This window comes from Lactuca sativa, chromosome 3 (assembly GCF_002870075.4).
Source record: "Lactuca sativa cultivar Salinas chromosome 3, Lsat_Salinas_v11, whole genome shotgun sequence".
Classification (NCBI taxonomy): Eukaryota; Viridiplantae; Streptophyta; class Magnoliopsida; order Asterales; family Asteraceae; genus Lactuca; species Lactuca sativa.
Window position 1 is genome coordinate 42,572,720 of NC_056625.2, and position 24,120 is coordinate 42,596,839.

Below are 24,120 nucleotides of genomic sequence, written 5' to 3' on the forward strand. Positions count from 1 at the left end.
CCCTTTTGATTTCTACATAGATAAGAGATGAAGACTAAAATTTTCAATTTCTCCTTTCTAATTACCTCCCACACGCTCCCACCGTTTCCCACTCATGCCCTAAATTCCTAATCGCGATCTCCATAACAATCGACCCGACTCTAAGCTCCAAAACGTTGTCACTCAGTCTTCGGACACTCGCCACCTTTGCCCTCATACTGCTTGTCAAACAGGCACAATATTCTTTTGAGGTAATACGGGGACCAAACGCATAAAAATAAACAGTAGAGATCATCCGAGTTAAAAAATAAGTTAGAGACCAAACGCATAAATTACCCAAACCAGATGGACCATTCGTGTAATTACTCTTACATTTTCAGTATTTTCACATCTGGATAACTATTTTTTTGTACTTATCTATATAACGAACTTTTTAAAAATATTCACATATGACCGATTATGTTTAGATTTAATTTGCTGCAGACGGTTATAATAATTATAAGTAAACATTTCTAAAAAGTTTATTGTCTAAATATATTAAAAAAAAAAAAAAATTAGCGCCTGACAAAAGGGCAAGTTATTTCCCTACGGCGGAAAGGGCAATAACATCAATATGACACCACATTTATTATCAACAGTCAATAGAGGGAGCGAAGGACAAGTTACCGCGCTATACAAAACAGTGAAACACCCAAACAAAATTGCTTCCAAAATATTTCTTCCTTTCTTGGATGCATAAAACTTCAATCAGATTCTAGATTTTAATCAAGTCGATTATAAAATGGGGTGTCTAGCAGTGTTCAGCGCTCTAATTCTCCCCGAGCCATGGCAATCGTCCCTCAATTTCACCTCATGTTCGTTACCTTCGGTTTCCCCCAACTTACGATGTGGCTGTCGAATCGCAACGAGGGTTCGCGATTTCAATTTCCGAAGACGAGGTTATCATCAGCTCAATTGCTCTCATAACGAAAACCCATCATCTTCATCTATGGAGAATGAACAGGAGCCCCCTCAAGAAGCTATTCTCAAGGCCATTTCAGGTCAATCAATTTACAGCAAACTGTTTCTGTTTTTCTTTTTGGTTTGAGTGGTGCATATGTTTTGGTGGGGAGTGAAATAAAGAATCTGAATTCTTCATTTGGAAATACGACGATCAATCATTTTAGGATCCGGAGATTTTAATGAATTTGTAAGAAATTCAAATCAATTTCGTATGAACAATCAAAATTTAGGTCTTATTGTATGAAACAGAAAGGGGGTATTCAGTATTCTTAACTTTTATTGCTTCTTATTCTTTCAGTTACCATGGAATCCTAATTCACATACGACTGTCTAAATGCTGAAGATCACACTTCACAGACCATAAAACTGTTTGTTTATGTATCAATTTATGTTGTATTTTGATGTTCATGATCATCATTAAGGATTTACAGTTTATGAGTTTATACAAATTATCTGGGCATTTTACATTTTTGTAGTAATGGTGTTGTATCTAGCAAAACTAACAATTAAAAATATGATTCAGAACTTTCAAAGGCTAAAGGAAGAGTAGGAAAAACTACTAACATGGTTCTTGGAGGAACGATCACCAATGACTCCACCTATGAGTCTCTCAGTCTGAATAAAATGGTATATATTTCTTCACAATTTTTTTTTCTTCAAAACATGAAGTTTCTACTTGAATTGGTTATAATTTTTGAAATTAAATGCTATAGCTAAACATATACCCAGCTGCTCGAGGATTTACAGCCATTGGATCAGGAGGTGATGATTTTGTGCAATCCATGGTTGTTGCTGTTGAGTCTGTAATTCAACATCCAATCCCACAGGTAATTTCTGCAACTTCATAACTAAAACGCTGCTAATTCAAAAATGTCATAAATGTTGAAACTCAGGTAATTGAGTTTGTTGAAATTTTAATTTTGAACTTACTTTCAAAATTGATTATTATTAGGGAAGGGTGAAGCAGAAATTATCATCAGGTGGGAAATATGTCTCTGTAAACATTGGACCTGTTCAGATTGTTTCTAGCAAACAGGTTGGTCTTAATTATAATTTATAGGTCCATATTTCCTTTTTGGAAGAAAAACAAAAAGAAGGTTTCAGATATATTTATTTATTTATATATTTTGTGTTTTTTTTTCAAGGTTCAAGCTGTATACTATGCTATGAGGAGAGATGATCGAATGAGATACTTTCTGTAGGTGGTGTATATAATGTCTCTTTGTACCCGATGAATATTGTTTGATCAAAAAACATTTGTAAACGAGAATGATTGTGTAATTCATGGATTAGCAGATTAGGTTGTGGTGTAATCGCGTAAGTATTGTTTGAATTATGACTTTAGAAGTTCTTGATTATATTATATGGATTCAGTTTCTATGGAGATGAAGAAATGGGTCCAAAAATCAATCTCAAAGAGTTACACGTGACAGATATTTAATTAAAAGGGATAATAGTATTTTTTAAACATAAGTCAAGAGAATTTAGGTGGTGTTGATTGTACAAAGAAAAATAGTTGATGACTTTAAAAACAAAAACTGACAAGGCTAATATTTTCATAGCATGGGAAATAATCAGGTACGCCTCAAGACATTCTTACTGTACTACATTATCGTTGTGATTTTCTTCCTGGCACGTGATTCACAAGCATTATAAAACACATTCCATGCAATGAAGAACAAACACTCATTCTTTTTAACTATTTAAAACATGAAGGTACTTCAAAAATTGAACGAAAGTTTGCAAAAGATTAACCAAAAGTTAAAAATATATGAATAAATTTTATCATAATTTTCTTTTGTAAAATATTTCGTATTTATAGTAAATTTACATAAGCAACTTTTTCCTTATTGCCGTGAATTTGTAAATTTCATAGACCTATAGGATCTTGTTGAAAAATTTACCCAAAAGTCACAAAATTGCTTAACGTCATTGTTGTACAATTCTAGAGATCTACTAATAATTTTACAAAATAAAACAAATGAAGTCATAGCCTATTTAACTAAACCATTGTATCTTAAAATCTATCTCATTTGTAACGCGAAAAATAAAAATGTTATGGGCTTTTGATACTTAATTTAAATGAGTGATGTATTCAGAATATAAAAATGCGAAACCATCGCAAATCGTTGGAGAATTTAGCTCCCAAAATCAAATGCCGCACGTTTCCGTTTCATCCTCTTTCAAACTTTTGGAAAACTGACAGAACAGGTACCTGGAAATCTTCTATAGGTTACATTCGCCCCCTAGTGTTCCCAACTTTCAATTCTTTTCACTTTCTACCCCCTTCTTCAATTTTCTTTGCATTTTCATCCGAAAGTAAAATAAAATAAATACTTATATCTGTTTTGCTTCAACCAACGCAATCTTTAGAAATAAATATGCGACCCAACTTTCTATCTAAAATAATAGTATTCCTTTCAACCTGAAAAACCAAAATATCACCTAATGGGTTCTCAGAATACATCTGAGCTTCGATTTTTCACAACCACTCATATAAAAGTTGTTCCTTTGGGTTCTTAAATCTTAACAGATTGTGTATTTATGTGGGCAAATGGTTGCCTCAATATGTAATCAAAACCCTTGCAAAGAGTAGATGATAAATCGAACCACAAGATAACATACAGCAACGATATTTTAATCATACCAAAAATAAAAAGAAAAAGAGTTTAGAACACATGACTCATGATTGTATAGAAAGATAACATACTAAAAAGACTACAAAGCCACACCACCAACGCTACGGTGGTTCATCGTCCTAGCAAAAACTAGTGCCGCCCTTCCCGTCGGTAACATTCCACGCCGGCGGAATCTCAAAATGCCATAACCGTCCGGTACCATCCTTCCTATTCTTCCGACACAAAAACTCTTCTGCATAAGCCTTCTCGACCTTCCGATCAACATCGTGCAAAAACACGTGCGTCACGCCGGGCTTTTTCCTGTTTCTCGCCATGACAGCGGCGGAGTAAATCGCCCCCATCCTACCGGGCGCTTCAGCAAACCAACCCCTCGGAGCATCAATCATGATGATATCCCACTCCTTATCATACACCGCATCGGGCAAACCCGTAAGAGCTAACCGACACCGCGTGTTGCCCCGGATGTACGATTTGGTTGGAGAACATTCTGGTTCCGACCGATATGTTTTCATAAGGTCGTCGGCCTGAGAGAGCTGTGTCCGGTACTTAACGTTCACCGCTTTGAGATCCGGTGCGTCTTTGAGAACGGCTTGGACCCATTTCGGATCTTCTTCGAGAAATAAAGTTACGCCGCCGGGGTTAAACGACGCCCACATCAGGGAATCGTGACCGAGGCCGAAAACGAGGAAATTGCAAGGGGAGATGGATTTGAGAACGTTGAAGGAGATGGAGATCTCGTTGAGCGATTGTTGAGGGACGGTTTTGGACGTGGCGTAGTGGAGGATTGCCCGGAGTTGCATCGAAGCCGCCGAGGATTGGAAGTTGTCGAAGGCTCCGGTGCAGATGAGTTGGTTGGTACCATCGCCGATGAAGGAGAAAACTACGAGGCCGCCGCCGATGAGAGCAAGGAGGGAGAATGCGATGAAGATTTTCCGGTCAGGGAAGGGTCGTAGATTCATGCCTTTTATTTATTTATTTTCTATTTTTTTGGTTCAAAGAGAAAAACACGAAAAACAGGTTATCTAGTTTTCAAGATTGAGCCATCGACTTGAATGGTAGTGTTGATGTTGATGATGTGTGACACATGTTAGACATCCATTGGTGAATGAATGTGAAAACTCTATTGACTAAAAGGCCCCTAGACTAAAGAAGAATATCTTTAATTTTAGTGAGAAATTTTGAAAAAGCTATTTCTTTAATTTTATGCGTTTTTATTATTAATTTATTATTTATTATTAAAACTTTTTTTTTGAACGCCTTTTATATCATAAGTAATTAACAGGACAATATATTTTTCGATTTATACATAATTGATCACTGAGTTTTTTCGTTCATATTTGCATTTTAACTTGTTTAACTATACAAATTCAGTTTTTATAACCAGCTACTCTAGCTAGGGGTGACAATTGATGACACGAAACGAAATTGAGACGAAACAGAATTTCGAACTCGTATTCGTGTCAAGTGTAATAAACTCATGGTCGTGTCATATCGTGTTTGTATTCAAGATTCGACACGAAATCGAAACAATTTAGCATTTTTCTGTCGTGTTTGTCGTATTATGTATGATCTATACTATCAATAGCGGGCTATAACATTTTGCTATGTTACTGAACCCCTATTTTGAAATAGCGTTTACGAATAGCGGTGGTGCTATTAGCAGCACTATTGCCCGCTATTTACCGCAAACCGCGTGAGCGCTATAGGGACGCTACACCCGCTTTTACAATTTCGTATATATTTGGCTACTTTGACAAAGAAAAAAAAATGATTGTGTGTTGTTTCAATATTAAATCTTCATTTTTTTAACTAACCCATTACACTTTTTGTCTTAATAAGTCCAAATAATAAATATAATTAATTACAAACTACAAAATAACAAATGAAAACTTCTCTTTTTCGTCTGTTTCGGTACTTAGAAACCATGAACGACTTGAGCTGCGATGACATTTTAACACGTTTTAGTTTCCATATTACTATATTAGAATATTATATATAGATTATGTTATGTTTTTATATGATTTTTTATGATATTAATTATATATAGTATTAATAATCTAATACATAAATTTTGTATAAATATACAATATAAGTTATACATAATATTAAAAAACCGCTATACCATTGCTATACCACCGCGATTTCAAATAGCAGTATGTGACCATTATTTAAATTTCGACCGCGATAACTGCTTAGTGTATGATTAAGTATTAATTATATAAATTTATTAATTTATTATTAAATTTTTTTTTGGAACGTCGTCTATATATCTTAATCTTCAATAAGAGAAATGGCTTAAAAGGGCAATATACTTTTCGATTTATACACATTTAGTCACTGAGTTTTTTCGTTCATATTTACACTTCAACTTGTTTAACCGTACACATTCAGTACTTATGACCGGCTACTCCAGTTAGGGGTGACAATTGATGACACGACACGAAACGAAATTGAGACGAAACAGAAATTCGAATTCATGTTCATGTCAAGTGTAAAAAACACGAGGTCGTGTCATGTCGTGTTTGTGTTCAAGATTCGACACGGAATTGAAATGATTTCGCATTTTTCTGTCGTGTTTTACGTGTTTGTCGTGTTATGTATGATTAAATATTAATTAAATAAATTTATTGATTTATTATTAAAACTTTTTTTGGAACGCCTTTTATTTCATAATCTTCAATAAGAGAAATGACTTAAAAGGGAAAAATATAGTTTTCGATTTATACACATTTGGTCATTGGGTTTTTTCATTCATATTTGCACTTCAACTTGTTTAACCGTACACATTCAGTTCTTATGACCGGCTACTCCAGCTACGGGTGACAATGGATGACACGACACGAAACGAAATCGGGACGAATCAAAAATTCGAATTCGTGTTCGTGTCAAGTGTAAAAAACACGAGATCGTGTCATGTCGTGTTGGTGTTCAAGATTCAACACGAAATTGAAACGATTTAGCATTTGTCTGTCGTGTTTTTCATGTTATGTATGATTAAGTATTAATTAAATAAATTAATTGTTATTTTATGTCATCTTTGTCATATCATGTCATGTTTATCATTTTTTTAATTAGTTCATTTTTATGTTAGTTAAAAAAACACGACATCGTGTTGGATCGTGTTCGTATTACATAAAATCTTATCGTGTCGTGTCGTGTCAGACAAAAACACGACACAATGACCCGATTTATCACCCCTAACTCCAGCTAAGTCGGAAAAAATAACTTAATAGGGTCAAATATTTCTCATTTTTTACACATTTAGTCTTTAATATTTTTTGTTGCAAAATAAATATTTGTTGTTTTGTACACATTCAATACTCCTAAACGGTTTCTTTGGGTTTCTTTTAACGACACCCTATATAGGAAAATCATTAATGAGGTGTTCATGTCTGTTCATACTTATGGCCACTACGACCTCGATTGCTTAGTGCTTAGGTTTTGTGTTCTAAATGTCGTAACTTCTTCATATGATCTAAAATGTTAACGATCTTTATATCCACACGTTCATATTTAAGTCTACCATAATTTTCGTTTAGATTACTCTTGTTAAAAAATAATATATTTTTACTTATGATCTTTGTATACATGCGTTCTTTATGAATGAACACGTGAATATAAAGATCGTTAAAGTATGAGATCATATGAAGAAATTATGATGTTCAGAACACAAGACTTAAGCAATCAAACAGCTGAGGTTGCGGTGACCATAAATATCAACATCCCCGAAAACATCATTAATGATTGTCCCACATAGATTTTCATGTGAAAAACCAAAGCAAACTGATCATAGATATTGAATGTGTACAAAAGCAACAAGGACTTTTTTTGCAACAAAAAAATATATTAGTGCCTAAATTTGCAAAACAATATAAGGACTAAATGTGTACAAAGTGAGAAATATATTACAATATTAAGTATTTTTTTTTTCGGTTTACCTAGAGTAGTCGGTCATAAGTGTAACATCCATAAAAATCATGACAAATTTTAAACTTTTAAAACCAATCCATAAACCATCATTGTTTACAAAATAGTTTTCAAAACGTGTTTAATATCAGATTTTTCCCAAAATCATAAAACAAAACACGAAGAGGTGCACGATCACGCCTTCGCATTCCCGCAATCCTCTGAGGTACCTAAAACATAACCCAAAATTGTAAGCCCAAAGTTTAATGAGTTCCCCCAAAATACCAATGCATCACAATATCATAAATTCATAATAATAATAGCAAACAGCTTGCATATAGCCCTTCAGTCTGACTGGAACACCCCACAGCCTACAGTCTACCTAGTACACTCATAGAACCTTCAGCATGACTAGTATGCCACACCAGGACTTTTGCCTGGAACGTTCTCCGGGCCTTCGGCCTGACTGATATGCCCCACCGGCCTTCAGTCTATTCGGGATGCCATGTGTCTATTGGCCTTCAACATAAAGCAGGACTGCCTCAACCCAACCATACATGCACCTTGTCGACACATATATATAAATATAACAGACAAGCATGCAAATAACCAGCCAACAAATAAACAGATAGATTTTACATATCAATAAGCATAATATCATCTTATCTACTAGGATATAGATCTAACGGATCACTACAGCACACCATTATACGATAAACCAAAATAACAATCCAAAGGGACGACCTTGATGCCTTCGACCCGTAAGTACAGTGAGGAAAACTCACATCGCAGACTGAAGAACTGATGAGGACCGACTCCGAATCTCAGCTCCAATCAACACCGATTCATCAAATAAAGACCAATCCTTATATACCACTAAAAATACCTCAAATACCCCTTTAGTTTAAACTTGGTCAAAGTCAAGAGTCCATGTTGACTCCGACATGCCATGTTGACTAAGAAACACGTCGTGCTCCACCTGCATCCAAACAGTTGGGAAAACTTCAACCAACATGCCGTGTTGACTTGCAAACACACTGTGTTCACCCGAGTTCCAATAGCTTAATACATTTAGCTGCCTTTTCGACTCCAAGAGCTCCAAAGCTTAGATCTAGACCAAAATGTGATTAGGAAGGATAAAGTTTCCAACTTTATCCATTGGGACTACAGAAAAAGGTCCAAAAACCCAAATCACAAGCTTGATAAAGCAAGGGCTTAACCAAAATACCCTTAATCCTTACGATCTGAAGTCCATCCTTTCCAGTAGTGATTCTAACACCTAAACCACCCCAAAGGTTGGTGCTTTTTAGACATACATGTCCAATGTATGTACTGAACTCATATTAGGTCAAATGAGGATTTATGACCTAATTTATATGCATGACATCAAAACTTGATTATAGACCAGATCCAAGACACTACTAGGTCACATTGACCTGGAGATTCATAAAGTTGCAAACTTTATGAGATCCAACCATCCTAACGATCAAGAACAAGAAGAAAAAGTGACAAAACTAAATATCTAACAACTTTGAATGATAAAAATCAGGTCTTGGACACTTACAAAGGTCCAGAAGAGTGTCAAACTGAAGAATGGGACTTGCTTGCTGGATCTTTGCTTCCTTTTTCCACCTTCTTCGTTCTTTAGCTCCAAAAACACCAAACTAGCTTCAAAAATGGGAGGGAAAGATGATTAGGGTTTCTTTCAGGTCTTGAGGGCTGACGGGGGCTGAGGGTGAACAAACCCTAGCCTCTACATTCCTTTAAATATGGAGCAAAACCCGGAAAATTAGGGTTTCGTTACCAGGCATCAACACGTCGTGTTCCAAGAGGCAACACGTCGTGTTGTCCTTAATAAAATATGCGCTTCCTCATATCTGGACATGTCGTGTTGGTGCCTCCAACACGCCTTTTCAAATCCTCAAAAAGGTGATTCATTCCCAAAATTGTTCCTCAAAATTCCGGGTGTTACAAATCTCCCCCTCTTAAATTAGATTTCGTCCTCGAAATCAGTTCTTGCTTCAGCTTCACGATAGAACCCTTAGCCGAAAACCAAGGTTTTGATCGGCTCTAAACCTCCTCAGCCAATCTTCATCACACTTATCCCACACATAAGTACACAACCGCGATGAGACCCAATTGGAAAATTAAACCCCTGACTATTTACCGCTCATGAAACCTCCATTTAGTATAAGGCGATTCCCCATGCGAATCTCATCTAAATAACCGCTTAGAGGGCCACGTACAATGCCAACATAATCCACAGTTGCCTAGCTATAAGACCAAACTTCTAGCGGGAATCACAGGTCCGAGAACTCTCAAAACTACAATCACCGAATCAACTATGCCAATATTCAATTTGGTTGACCGAATAAGGATACCTTATTTTGTTTGATTTTTGTTAAATTCATAGTTTATATATATAAATTAACATTTTATATTTTAATTAATAAACTAGTTACTAAAAAATATTTCATTACTCACTATTTAATTATTAACCATTGTAAATCTATAATTGTTTATAAATTGTGTTAAAAAGTAAGAATAATTAGCCAAATTTCAATTAAACTTCGATCATTTCTATCATATTTATATATAGCTAAAGTTATATTTATTGGATTATGTGTCTAAGCCAATAACTAAATTGCTATATACTTGAATTATTAACAAAGTCATTTTGGGTTGCACTCAAACCTGGTAATTGAATAGGATGACTTTTAGAGGGAGAGATTGATTTATTGATTTATTATATGATTAATAAATAGCAATAAATGAATTTATTAATATGTTATGACAATAATATATTAATTAAAAATAATATATTTAGTTAAAAATTAATCAGAAATTAATTTGAATTAATTGGAATAACTAAAAGTGCAAGGACCAAAGTTGTAATTGTTCAATAGTTGAACAAGAAAGGGATTCTAGAATAGTCCTAGGATGGCCGGAAATTAGAGGATTCCTTAGGGTTCTAGAATATCCCTTGGAGATAATTAAGAAACCAAATAATTATCTGATTTAAGATATTATTATTTTAATCAAGTAACGGTTATATATGGTTTTCCTATCAGCTATAAATAGGAACCATTAGCCTCTAAGTTTCGGCCATCACTCATATATCTAAGAGAATAGCCGAAATTTGCCTATCCTCTTCTCTTTTCAAGTTTCCTAATTGCTAGTGTTTTGGTGTGAACCATCAGAGGCACAAGATTTCTGGTGCTTGCTTCCAAGAGAAATTGAAAAGTTATGTAATCCCTAACTTGTTTATGTTTTTCGAAAGTAGCTAGGGTTTATTGGGTTCTTTTTCTTCAATAGAATGTTACTTCAATAGTGTTATGACATAGATCTAATATTTTACGTGTACCCTTAAGTGTATAAGGATTTATCCACGTTATTGCATGTAAAACCCATCAATGGTATCAGAGCGTATGGTTGTCTAACAATGGATAGTACATTGCTTGAACTTGAACAAAACCCGAATAGGGGATTTGGCAGAATCATCATTCTACAGCGTCACCACATCATGGTCCTTTTTTGCCATGACGTGGGGATATTCATATCCATAGTTTTCTTCGTTCTGCAACGACGTGGTGAACCCTCTGATCAGTGAAATTGTTTTTGCTTAATTCAAAATTGATTAGGATAATTACTCTAGTTAATATTATTTTAATTTTTTAAAACTTGAATATTCAACTTGGTAATCAGATATCCTATATCTTGAATTTGTTAATTATCCTTATGATTTAATTAATTTAATTAGTTGTTAATTAACAGATAAAGACTAAATCAAAGTTGGTTTATTTTAAAGTATATTAATTTTAAAAACTTAAAATTAAACCTAGTATTTTAGAAAAGTTTTTAAAATATACCTTATACTATATGTATAATTAAGAGTTTAATATAATATATGTATAAGATAAGTAAGTCAAATCACTAGTACGCCTCATTCACGAAGCCATACTATAAGGGGAGTTTAAGGAAGTGGCCTATAAAATGATCGACATTGGGTATTCACTCTTAACCACTGCTCTCTTGTATGGTGGGGGGTCATTAGCCAAACGGATTTGATAGGACATAATATCATTAATAAGTATAATGAAATAAAGTAATTAAATTATTTTTTTTGAAAATCTCACTCTTAGTTACTTTAGTAAAAATGTGAAAAGTATGATAATCCATAAAATTGCACATTATGCTTTATATGTAGTTAGCAGAACGTGTGTGGTTAACTGATAGTTTATTTTATTTCCTTCTTTTTTATAGTTTATTTTAGTATTTTTAGCTCTTTTTATTAGTATTGCATTGTATATTCTTTATTTTATTTATCATGGATCATTTCGGGTACTTTCTATTTTGCATGAGGTATTTTGTAGGGTTTTGGAGCTCGTTACGGTTGTGGATTAGCTTGGAGAAGGGCTTTGTGGGCTTTTGAGGCATCATTGGGCTTTACGGATCCATCAAAGAAGAGTTGGGCTTAAAAAGTTGAAGACTTGGATGAAGTGGGCCTATGATGATGGGTCTTGGATTCTTATTTTGGGCTTGGACTACCCACATTTGAAGCTTGAAGATGATTGACCAAAGTTGAATCATGTGAGATGTAGAGGGGACCAAGAGAATATTGAATAATAGAGTGGCGTAGTGGAGAAAAAAGAGCCAATATCATTCCAACATCGTTTGCGAGGGTGGAGTCTTAGTTGTGCAACACTTGTGAGGGTACCCTTGCAACTGCACACTTTTAGGCATTTTGGTCATTTTTCTCACCATTTACTTGGGGGTTAGGGCTAGCAGCACATACTTCGATTTTCCACCATTAAAGACAATTGGAGGCGATTTTTAGGAGCTTGAAACACATTCTTCTCATCTTTCAAAGTAATTGTTAGTTTCTTGATGCAAAAACACTTTTGTGATTGTTATTTTGTTTCCATGAGTAGCTAGTTTCTCTATTTTGGTTAACTTTGGCTAAAACCCTTGGATATTTGTGGTTTTTGAAGGATTCATGCTTAATTGTCATTTATCTTATGTTTATAATTCTAGTTCATATTTCTTATGCTTGTTTAATACTTTGATTATGAGCTTGGTACTTGAATAAGCAATTGTTGGTTTATTTCCTTGGTTTAGCATTGAATCATTGAATTTACTTAGAACAAGGGATTTATGATGGTAGAAATCATCTCTATCTTATGAATCATGACACCTTTATGGATATGTAAGCATTAACATCCTCTAGGAATTGGGGATTCCTTCATTCTTAAGGCTAATCAACTTTCTTAGGTTTAATTGCTTCAATTGAATCCTTGATTTTGATTAAGAATGTGTGTTGTGGGCTTCCCCAACCTCCATACTACCTATGAGGAATATTGGCATATCATGCTTCATGATTGCTATAACTAATTTAGGATTAATGATGAGCTTCATATTGAATCCTAATGATAAACACAAAAATGTTCATTGTGTTGAGTTGCCTTGGTTAACCAGTTCTCCCCAATATTTGAGTATCTCACCATCTTGCTTAATTGCAAGCTTTTTAGTTATTCAAGTCTTTTAGTTTTCAAGCAATCACAACACCCCCTAGTTTAATTGTAGTTAGTTAGTTTATTTACACTAGTTCTATTAGATTGCATTGGTGATTGAATACAACGATTTCCCCGAGGATCGATACCACTTTTTACCATTATATTATGTTTTATTTGCAAACCAAGTTTTATAGACACTAATAGTGACTATAAAGAGTGATAATGGCCATCTCAAAAATTACCTTTGTTTTAGTGTGTGTGATTAACCAGAACATTAATTGGAGATGATAAATGACATCGAGACTACCACACATATTTGTATGGTTATTCACATCTTGTTTGTGATCCTCGGTATCCCAGTCACAAATAGAAGAGCATAATCTGAGATTAAACATGTCATTGATAGATTCAATGAATCTCAAAAGATCTAGGAGTTTCATAGCTTCAAATCGGTGAGTTGTTTTTACCTACCTTTATAAATTTGCGATAAGATTACAACATCGCTCTTCTTAGTTGTAAATTGTTATTTTGGATCCTAGCCTTGAATATTAATTAGGGGTTAAAATATTAAGGATTATTTTCATCTAACTAAAACTATTTTTTCTCTATATATGTCTACTTTTGGTGATGCTTCTGCTCCTCAAAACTCTTCCCACCACTTTTCGCTACTCTCGATCGTGTCCAAGGTGACATTGGATGTCACCAACTACAATGATTGGATGTGCAACATCAAGATGGCTCTTTGATATGAGGGCAAAGAAGATATCCTTGAGAAATAAATCGTTAAGATCGATGAGGCCACTACTACTCCTGAAGAAATAGCCTCCTACAAGAAACATTATGATGACATGACTAAGGTTGCTTACATCATGGTTGCCACCATGATACTTGAGTTGCAAAAGTTATATGAGGACTACAGGTCATACGAGATGAACTTTAATCTTGTGGAAAAGTTTAGCAAGAGAGCTCGTCAAGAAAAGTATAAGGTCATCAAAGCATTAATAGCTTTCAAATTAAAGAAAGGAGAGTCTATCTGCAACCACGTGAAAAGAATGAAAAGATACGTGGAGCACCTTGAAAGGCTAAATTTGAATTTTGATGAGGAGTTGGCCATATACATGGTCCTTAACTCCTTGTCACCTTTTTATGATCAGTTCATTCTGGCTTATCATTTGAACAACACAGAAACCACATTGGCCCAACTCTACAACTTGTTGTGAACAGATGAGTCGGGAATGAAGAAGAATCAAACTCCTACCTCTATAAATACTATTGTCCTTATCATTGGGAAAAACAAAGGAAAGGTGCTCCCAAGCATAATTAGAAGGGCAAGGCCTATGTTGGGTCGTCTAGCAATAGCCCAAAGGTGAAGCCCAATTCTAATATTCCTTCTGTTAGTGATCCAAAAGAGGCCATTTGAGTCTATTGCAATGATAAGGGCCATTGGAAATGAAAATGCCAAGTACCTACCGGACATCAAGGATGGAAAAGTGAAGCCATCGTCAACAGGTATTTACATTATTAAAAATAATAACTTACAACTTATTCGCTCTTGAGTCCTTGATATAGAATGTGGTTTTCACATTTTTTCTGATTTGCAAGGACTAAGAGAAAATGAAGAGGTGGAGCATGAAAGGATAAATCTAATCCTGGGCAATAAACAATCTTCTCCTATTACAAAGATTAGAACTTATAGTTTTATGCTTAGTAGTGATGTTAGATTAGATTTAGTTAACTATTGCTATTTGTCAGAAATGATGCGAAACATTATTTCTTTTCATGCACTTTTTAGACAAGGTTTCTGATATTCGTTTAATGATATGAATGGATCGATTTTGGTTTATAATGTAACATCCCAAAATCCAGGACCAAAAATTTCCTTTTAATTAAGTTATTACTTAAAACCATCAGTATAAAAACATTCATAATAATAATATCTTGTGTCAAACCAAAGTGTCAGTAATCAAAACATGTTATCATAAAATAATATCATAGTGTAATCCCAAGGATATCATGTGCGGAAAATATAGTGTGATGAGTTGTGATCGAGCCGACTCCTTTCCTTTGAAAATGAAGTACCTGAAACCAAAACTAAAAACAGTAAGCACGAAGCTTAGTGAGCTCCCCCATCATACCACATACCATACAATCACATATTGCCAAACATATCTGGGTGCCCGACCTACCCTGCTGAGCATACCGGGGTGCTCAACCTACCCCATGCCAGGCATATCTAGGTGCCCGACCTACCCCTTCGGTATCTATCAACCGGTAACCGGGAGCTTGCCTCCCCTTCAGTATCTTTCAACCGATAACCAGGGACTATTTCACCCCTACCGATACCACATAAAAGCATATCATAAACATATAAATCACATACTGCGTAGCATATCTGGGTGTTGGCCTACCCCTTCGGTCTTGTCGACCGGTAACTGGGGACTATTTCACCCCTACTACTAACACATAATATCATATCACATATATCATAAATCTGTCAATCATAGTTGGGTACTAATCTACCTCTTCGGTTCTATCGACCGGTAACTGGAGACTATTTCACCCCTACTACTATTATCACATAACATCATATCATGCTATAATATAAACATAATAGCTAGCAGCAACCTAGATGAATATCACAAAGATAATCATCTAACATACAACTCCTACTGGTGGATGACAGATTCCCGAACTGTCAATATCAAAACATCACCCAATTAATAATTGGGTTCCAACACATAACCATAAATACACACTTGAGGGTAAATACTACTTTACCTCTAGCTTAGCTTTATTCAAGCCCAAGGCCCAATCCAAAGGCCCAAAAGTCAACTATGAGTCAAAGCCCAACATATGGCCCAATTTTCCAAATTGGGCCCAAAATTTTATAAGGTCTTACCATAAGGCTCAACCATTTAGTCCAGTCCAACATTCGTCATTCTAATGGATCAATATCACATAATCATGAAGGTCCAAATTTCCAAATTAGGCCCAAACCCTCACATATGGGCCAAGCCCATTAAATTATTCTAGTCCATATGATTATTCTTGGATGGCCATTAATAATCCAATTACCAAAGCACAATGGAAAGACCCAACTCAAGGTCCAAGTGAAATTAGGGTTTCCACATAAAATGATGATTAGGGTAAAGTGGTTAAGTTTTCCTACTTAACCCATTAAGGACTTAATCCATTAAGTCCCACATGGCCTTATGTTAATTTGCAACGATTATTAATTAATATTTTAAGTTCATTAAATAATATCCGATGCGGTCCCGATAAGTCCCAAATTAGGATTTCATGGAATTAGGGTTTTCCAAACCCTAATTAGGGTTTTCAACCCATCTTAGCCCAATAGGCCCAATAGCTAGGTCCTTAAGCCCATTAGGGTTTTCCTCAGGTCGATTAGGGTCCAATAGACCCATTAGGGTTTTCACTAGGCCCATTAGGGTTTCAAGCATCCCAAACGAATCAAACTCAACAAAGCAAGCACATCACCACCCGACACGGCGGCTGGTGGTGGTAGCTACCACCCTAAGGTGGTGGTTTTCAATTTCTTTTCCTTAATCCACTTTCTGATTACATTTTACAAGGCTTTAATTCCAAATTAAAGCCAATAAACACACACACACGCAGCTACCAAATGGTGGCTGGCGGTGGCGCATGGCGGCAGTCACCACCTCACGGTGGTGGTGGTGGTTGTTCTTGATTTTCCATCCAACAACTACACACACGAAACCAACTATAGCAAAAACAAACACCCACACACTTCTTTCTTGAAAACGGATCCTTCCATCGATCTAGCGGCGTACGACAGCGGCAGTAGGCGGCATATTGCGATGACATCCACCATGGTTGGCTGCCATGGTGGTTTTCCACGACCCTACTTGACAGAACTTCCCCCACAGCGCACCCACGTCGCACACGAGCCTTGAACCAAACCATCATTCACCGGTGATAGTAGGAAACGCCATGAGTTCCTCCACCCACAAGGCGGCAGACGATGGGATAAATAGAAGAAGAAGAAGAACAATAGCAACGATTTAGAACAACTACAACAGCCGTTTTGGTTGATTTATGACCTCATCAACAATGGTGGCACTGGAGGAAAGCAAGATTGTGACTTCGTCGATCATTACACCCACCGGTGGCGACAGTTGAGGTTGCTTGACAGTTGGCTCGCGACTCCGACCACGGCTACGAGGCAGTTGATCGGTCTTTAGCATGCTTCGGGTTCGTCGACATTCGTTGGGGGGAAACATCTCTGATGGAACACGACTCTGATGACGGGAGGTGTGGCGGCGCCGACTAAGGGGTCATAAGGGTGGCGGCTGGTGAAGAAACGATTAGGGTTAGGGTTTTGGGGTCACGTAACCCTTAAAAACGGGAGAGGAGGACTATCGGGTTTAAGTCTCGTCCCTATTCAAACTTATACTCTTTTTCCCTCTTTAGTCCCTCCCCATAAAGTCTATTTCAAAACAACTCCAACATTTACCAATTACACCCCTGTTATTATAATTCTTTTCAACACAAGTCTAAATAAATTGCCAGTCAGCCCCTAGCATCAGAATTCTATTCATAATTGGTCCGGAAATTACATTTTAACCCCCATTTCTAGATTTTAATACATTTAAAATAATATAAAATACATCTCGGGGTTTTACGACCATTTTTATTCATTTTATTTGTTTATTTAATTAATAAATAAACAGGGTGTTACAACTCTCCCCCACTTAAATTAGATTTCGTCCTCGAAATCATTCCTTACCGTTTCTAATGCGCCAAACCACTCAAGTAACATGGTCACCATCCTGGGCACACCCTAGCCTTCCTAAGGTAGCCGTGACCAATCTTCGTAAAGCCCTAAAATTTGTGGGTGAACGAATTCCTCACCACATGTTCACATCCACTTCTTCTGAAACCTGCTGTCTTGGGATGGTCTGATTCCCGGACAGGCCACTCATACTGAATCATTATCGATGGAGCCATCCTGCATATCCATCAACTGACTACTCAACTTTTGATAATTCGAGGTTCCTACCATAAAACAGGGTCACAAACCCAATTATCCTTGCAGATCACTTATACTTGGCCAAGGCTCAAATACTCCTGCTGTGAGTGACTTGTCACTCCCCCAAATCATCTAGCTATTTTGTCCGTACTCGCAACCTGAAGCACAAATGCTAACAATGCCCAAACGCTGAAACTGCTTGAACATTGAACTAGCTGAAGCAGGATGCTGCTACATAGCTGCTTCCCAAAATCTACCGAGACCTTCCTGGTCTCAATTTATCCGTCAGTGATCTGAAATATCGGGTTTATGCCTGGCCGCGGAGCCAAAGGGCTCCCATTTAGTCATCTCACACGACTTCTGAACGAGATCCTTCTCTGGAACTAGTTGCGACTAGTTATCATGCCACTGTGGTTCTAACACCCTCCCGATCCAACCGATCGGGTCCATGCATTGAATCTTGACATTACCGGATTCAAGGCTAAAGGTGATTGTTACCCTACCAATGGTAGCCTAATATACCAAATGACCTTACACAGTCCATTCTTCCCTGATCTCATAACTATAGGGGCGATCCTACAAACTTATCACTGTCTCAACCAGACTTAATTAATCCGAGTAATTCCGAAACCCAATCCGTGGATTTCCATATCCTTACTGCTACACCCAAACTGGTGGGTACTCCTGTTCCTTCTGCGTCCTAACAATGCGCTCATGATATCTACTAACCTAGTGAGTGCTACGACTACACCCGCAGACTTACAACACTCTAGAACTATCTGCTAACCCTTGTGAATGCTATGGCTACACCTGCAGACTTACAACACTTTCCATACTATCAGATCTCTAGTGAATGCTATGGCTACCCCTACAGTCTTACAACACTTTCCATACTATATGATCGCTAGTGAATGCTACGGCTACCCCCTGTAGTCTTACAACACTTCCCATACCGGTCGAACACACACTCAACCTAACACACAACTAAACTTGAGTCCTAACTGGAGCTCTAACCCAATTCCCGAAACCTGCTATCCGAGATTCTCGAAGGCTATCTGCTGCTCAGGCCCCCAATGAAAGGCCACCGACTTCTTGGTCAGTCGGGTCAAAGGAACCGCAATCTCGGAGAAGTCCCATATAAATCTCCAGTAATAACCCACTAGACCTAGGAAACTCTGAATCTCAGCTAGAGACCTAGGAATCTCCGACTACATCATGGCCTCTATCTTGGCCGGATTGACCAGAATTGTAACATCCCAAAAATACAGACCAAAAATTTCATTTTTAAATACGTCATTATAAAACCAACAGTGTAATAAAACATTTGTAATATCATGTCATGTCAAAACCAAAGTAGAAATAAACAATCATGTTATCATAAAAGAATATCAGAGTGTAATCCCAAAGATCTCATGTGCGGAAAGCCATAGTGTGATGCGCTGCGATCAAGCCGACTCTTTTCCTTTGAAAAAGAAATACCTGAAACCAAAACTGAAAACCGTAAGCACGAAGCTTAGTGAGTTCCCCCATCATACCACATACCTTACAATATATTGTCAGGCAATTCTGGGACGCTTGCCTTACCCAGGTCAAACCATTCTGGGGTGTTTGACGTACCCAAGTCAAACCATTCTGGGGTGTTTGACATACCCAGGTCAAGCCATTCTGGGGTGCTTGACGTACCCGTCGGTCTATTTCACCTGACTACCGGGGACTATTTCACCCCCTACTACTACCACATAGCATAACATAATGTACTGTCAGACAATTCTGGGGTGTCTGACTTACCCAGGTCAAGCCATTCTGGGGTGCTTGACGTACCCGTCGGTCTATTTCACCCGACTACCGGGGACTATTTCACCCCATACTGCTACTATCACATATGTCATAACATATCATGCCAACATATAAACATATCATCACATACTGTCAGACATATCTGGGTGTCTGACCTACCCTTCGGTCCTAGCAACCGAACTCTACTACTATCACATATACATATCATGCCAGCATATAACATATCAGGTAGTAGCAACCTAGATGATATCACAAAGACAATCATCTAACATACAACTCCTACTGGTGGGTCAGCATTGTGGCCGTAGACCAACTGCTACTGGAAGGTAACTCACCTCACAGTGCTGAAGTCCCGCAGACACAATCCCATATTGCTGAAGTCCCGCAGACTCGACCCCAACTGCTGGCTGACAGATTCCCGAACTGTCAACACCAAAATAACACCCAATTAATAATTGGTCCCAATACATAACCATACGTACATTCTTTGGGTAATTACTACATTACCCCTCGCTTGGCTTATTCAAGCCCAAGACCCAATCCGTAGGCCCAAAGTCAATTAGGAATCAAAGCCCAACACATGGCCCAATTTTCCAAATTGGGCCTAGGCCTATACATGGTATCATTCTGAGGCCCAACATCATATAATCATTAAGGCCCAACTATGGCCCATCTATGGCCCAATTTTCCAAATTGGGCCCAAGGCCCTTACATGGGCGTTACCCTAGGCCCATTAACTTATTCTAGTCCAATTGCTTGACTTTGGATGGCCCATTAATAACCCAATCATCAAGGCCCAATAATAAACCCAAATGAGATTAGGGTTTCACATAAAATAACAATTAGGGTTAGGTTTCCTACTTAATCCATTAAGGACTGAATCCTCTAAGGACTTTAATCCATTAAGTCTAATATCGTTTAGATTAATCTTTGCCAATGATTATTATTTAATATCTCAAGTTATTAAATAATTTCCGTGTGTCCCGATTAATTCCCCCAAATTAGGGTTTCATGGCATTAGGGTTTTCCAAACCCTAATTAGGGTCTCCAACCCAATACTAGTCCATTAATTAATTTCTTGGGCTTTTAGATCAATTAGGGCTTTATTGGGCCTATTAAGCCCACTAGAATATTATTAAGCCTATTAAGGTTTCATTAGGGTCCATTAATGTTTTATTAAGCCCATTAAGTCTTATTGGGTCAATTAGGGCTTCGTTGGGCCCATTAGGGTTTCAAACCCCCAAACGAATCAACACAATCGAGACAAAGCACACCGTCACCCGACATGGCGGCCGGTGGCGGCAGCCACCACCTCACGGTGGTGGTTTGATTTTTCCTTTCATTATTCCAATTTATTTTACATTTTACAATGAACCCATGAAATAAACACACACACCCACTACACTAAAATAACACACACGCAGCCACCTTGTGGTGGTCGGCGGCGGCAAATGGTGGTGTTGGCTATCCTCGATCTTCCGGTGAGTCATAACACACGCAACCCATAGCACAACAGGAAACACGAATAACACACCAAAACACGCATATCAATCTCCAAATACGCACCAGTCCCGGCCACCCATGCGGTGGTGTGAAGCACTCAAACGGAAACAACGACGAAATGTTCATCGGAACCCCCAACAGCCTCGCAGCACCGGGAAGAAATCGAGAAGGAGAGGAAGAATACGGAAAGGAGGCAGCGGTTATCCGTCATCTGGACGGCTGCACTACGACGGAGTGGCGAAGTCCACCGGATCTGCAACAGCGACAACGATGCCCCACAGGGGTTTCTCCCGATTCCTCGCTGCCATGACATCATATACGGGGTCTTCGTCTTCAATGGGGTGGCACAGCAGCGGTGCAACAGGAAACGAGGGAGATGGCGGCGGTTGGAGATTAAGGTAGAGAGGGTAGTGGTTGTATAGTCTTTTAGGGTTAGGGTAATGTAACAGGGAATAAGCAGCTATCGGTTTTAAATCCCGCATCAAACAAGCCTTTGCCCATTTTTACATGATTGGTCCCTCCCCCTTGGAATCTTTTCAAATCAGCTCCAATAATTACAATTCTGCCCCTCCTCTACAAATTTGTTCTCAATAAATTCCCAAAATTCACAAGTTAGCCCCTTGGTCTCCAAGATCTCTTCAATGAAGTCCCAGAAGTTACCATATAGCCCCTACCTTCAAAAATATATACAAAACTAATCAATAATTTACAAAACCACCCCTTGTTTGACAATTTCTTTTCAATTAAGGTCCAATGCTCAAACTTAAGCCATGTTAACATTTTTAGTCCCTGCCGTCTAACATTTTAGCCTTTGGTTCCCAAAAACCAACACCTTGCCATAGAATTATTTATTTTAGGACTACTAATCGTTCATTAGTTCATTTATTTATTTAATAAATAAACGGGTGGAACAACTCTCCCCCGCTTAAATTAGATTTCGTCCTCGAAATCATTTCTTACCATTTCTTATGCACCCAACCACTCAAGTAATATGGTCACCATCTTGGGCACACGCTGGCCTTCCCAGGGTAACTGTGACCAATCTTCGTAAAGCCCTAAAATATGTTGTCTCAAGATGGCATGATCCCCTGAAAGCCCACTCATACTGAATCATTATCCAAGAATCCAGTTCGTTTATCTTTCATCTGATTACTCAGTCCCTGATAACTCGAGGCTCCCACTAAAAATCAGGACCACAAGCCCAATTACCTTTGCAGGTCACTTATACTTGGCCATGGCTCAGCTAATCCCGCTGTGAGTGACTTGCTAATTCCCAATCAACCAGCTATTTCGTTCGTATTTGCAACCCAAAACACAAATACTAATACTAACCAAACGCTAAAACTGCTCGAACATTGAACTGCCTGAAGCAGTAAGCTGCTACATAGCTTCTTACCAAAAGTTACCGAGACTTCCTGGGTCTCAATTCGCTTGCCAATCCTCTGAAATACTGGGTTTACACCCGGCTACAGAGCCAAAGGACTCACTACTTAGTCGCCTCACACGACCTTTGAATGAAATCCTTTTCTGGAACTAGTTGCCACTAGTTATCATGACACTGTGACTCTACTACTTTCTGATATAACCGATCGGGCCCATACGTCGAATCTTGTCATCTTCAAATCCAAGGCTGAAAGTGATTGCTACCTGACCAATGGTAGCCTTATCTCACATGCCCTGAAGCAATCCATTACATCCCTGATCTCCCAACTGTAGTGGCGTTCCTACAGTCTTATCACTGGCTCAACCAGATCTAATCCATCTGGGTAATACCGAAATCCAATATAGGGATTTCCATATCCTCACTGCCGCACCCGAACTGGTGGGTACTACTGTTCCTTCTGCGTCTTAACAACGCGCTTACACTATCTACTAACCTAGTGAATGTTGTGGCTACACCCGCAATCTTACAACACTTCCCATACTATCTGACTACTAGTGAATGCTACGGCTACCCCCGTAGTCTTACAACACTTTCCATACCATCTGACTACTAGTGAATGCTACGGTTACCCCCATAGTCTTACAACACTTTCCATACCAGGTCGGACACGCACTCGACCTAACACATCATTGAACTAGAGTCCTAACCGGAACTCTGACATGGTTCCCGAAACCTGCTATCATGTGAACCCACTGTATCAGTACCGTACCCATGCCCGTGATCAAAGCGTCACAGTAAACCATGAAATCATCTACACCCTTTTGCAGGGTGAGAATCAGTGCCTCGTACAACCACCGTCTGAAAGCCTCGAAGGCTGCCTGCTATTCAGGCCCTCAACGAAGGCCACCGACTTCTTGGTCAGTCGGGTCAAAGGAACTGCAATCTCGGAGAAGTCCCATATAAATCTCCAGTAGTAACCTGCTAGACCCAAGAAACTCCGAATCTCATATGGAGACCTCGGAATCTCCCACTGCATGATGGCCTCTATCTTGGCCGTATCAACTAGAATACCTTTCTGGTTGACAAGGTGCCCAAGAGATTGTACCCCACGCAACCTAAACTCACATTTAGAGAACTTTTTAAAAGTCTCTCCCCCACTTAGAGTCGACTAAGTCTTCACTGCACACAAGAATTGAAGGATTTCCAATCCTCCTCGCTTTCTAATATTCCACTGATGACAACCTGTGCCTGCCAATGCTAGCGCTTAATCGCCAATTAAACCTAGAGATCTCCCATCCTCGGGAATCTTGATGAGTACTCTTGAAATCTGGTCCAATCTGACACCTTAATCTACCTCCCATGATGACAACTGGAGGCCTTAATTCT

At 38.0% G+C, this 24,120-nt stretch overlaps 2 protein-coding genes and 1 long non-coding RNA gene across 3 annotated transcripts; 2 read left to right on the plus strand and 1 right to left on the minus strand.

Moving 5' to 3' along the window:
- Nucleotides 1-615: 615 nt before the first annotated feature.
- LOC111919350 (uncharacterized) lies at nt 616-2,365 on the plus strand. The gene is made up of 5 exons (XM_023914941.3): nt 616-1,019; nt 1,505-1,608; nt 1,695-1,808; nt 1,934-2,017; nt 2,127-2,365. The coding sequence occupies exons 1-5, from the start codon at nt 761-763 to the stop codon at nt 2,181-2,183; spliced, it is 618 nt and encodes a 205-aa protein (XP_023770709.1). The 5' UTR covers nt 616-760; the 3' UTR covers nt 2,184-2,365.
- On the plus strand, nt 1,026-1,332 carry LOC128132595 (uncharacterized). The gene is made up of 2 exons (XR_008230761.1): nt 1,026-1,168; nt 1,280-1,332. It is a non-coding gene; the product is annotated as an uncharacterized LOC128132595 (long non-coding RNA).
- Nucleotides 2,366-3,603: 1,238 nt separating the features above from the next.
- LOC111919351 (probable methyltransferase At1g27930) lies at nt 3,604-4,724 on the minus strand. Its single transcript, XM_023914942.3, has one exon. It carries the CDS (start codon nt 4,577-4,579, stop codon nt 3,740-3,742), a length of 840 nt encoding a protein of 279 aa, XP_023770710.1. The 5' UTR covers nt 4,580-4,724; the 3' UTR covers nt 3,604-3,739.
- Between the last annotated feature and the right edge of the window lie 19,396 nt (nt 4,725-24,120).

Excerpts from the sequence above, each read along its gene's own strand:
- LOC111919350 (XM_023914941.3), top strand. The coding sequence starts at position 761 with ATGGGGTGTCTAGCAGTGTTCAGCGCTCTAATTCTCCCCGAGCCATGG. Across the intron at positions 1,020-1,504 it reads TATTCTCAAGGCCATTTCAG|AACTTTCAAAGGCTAAAGGA; the intron begins GTCAATCAATTT and ends AATATGATTCAG. Across the intron at positions 2,018-2,126 it reads AGATTGTTTCTAGCAAACAG|GTTCAAGCTGTATACTATGC; the intron begins GTTGGTCTTAAT and ends TTTTTTTTCAAG.
- LOC111919351 (XM_023914942.3), bottom strand. The coding sequence starts at position 4,579 with ATGAATCTACGACCCTTCCCTGACCGGAAAATCTTCATCGCATTCTCC.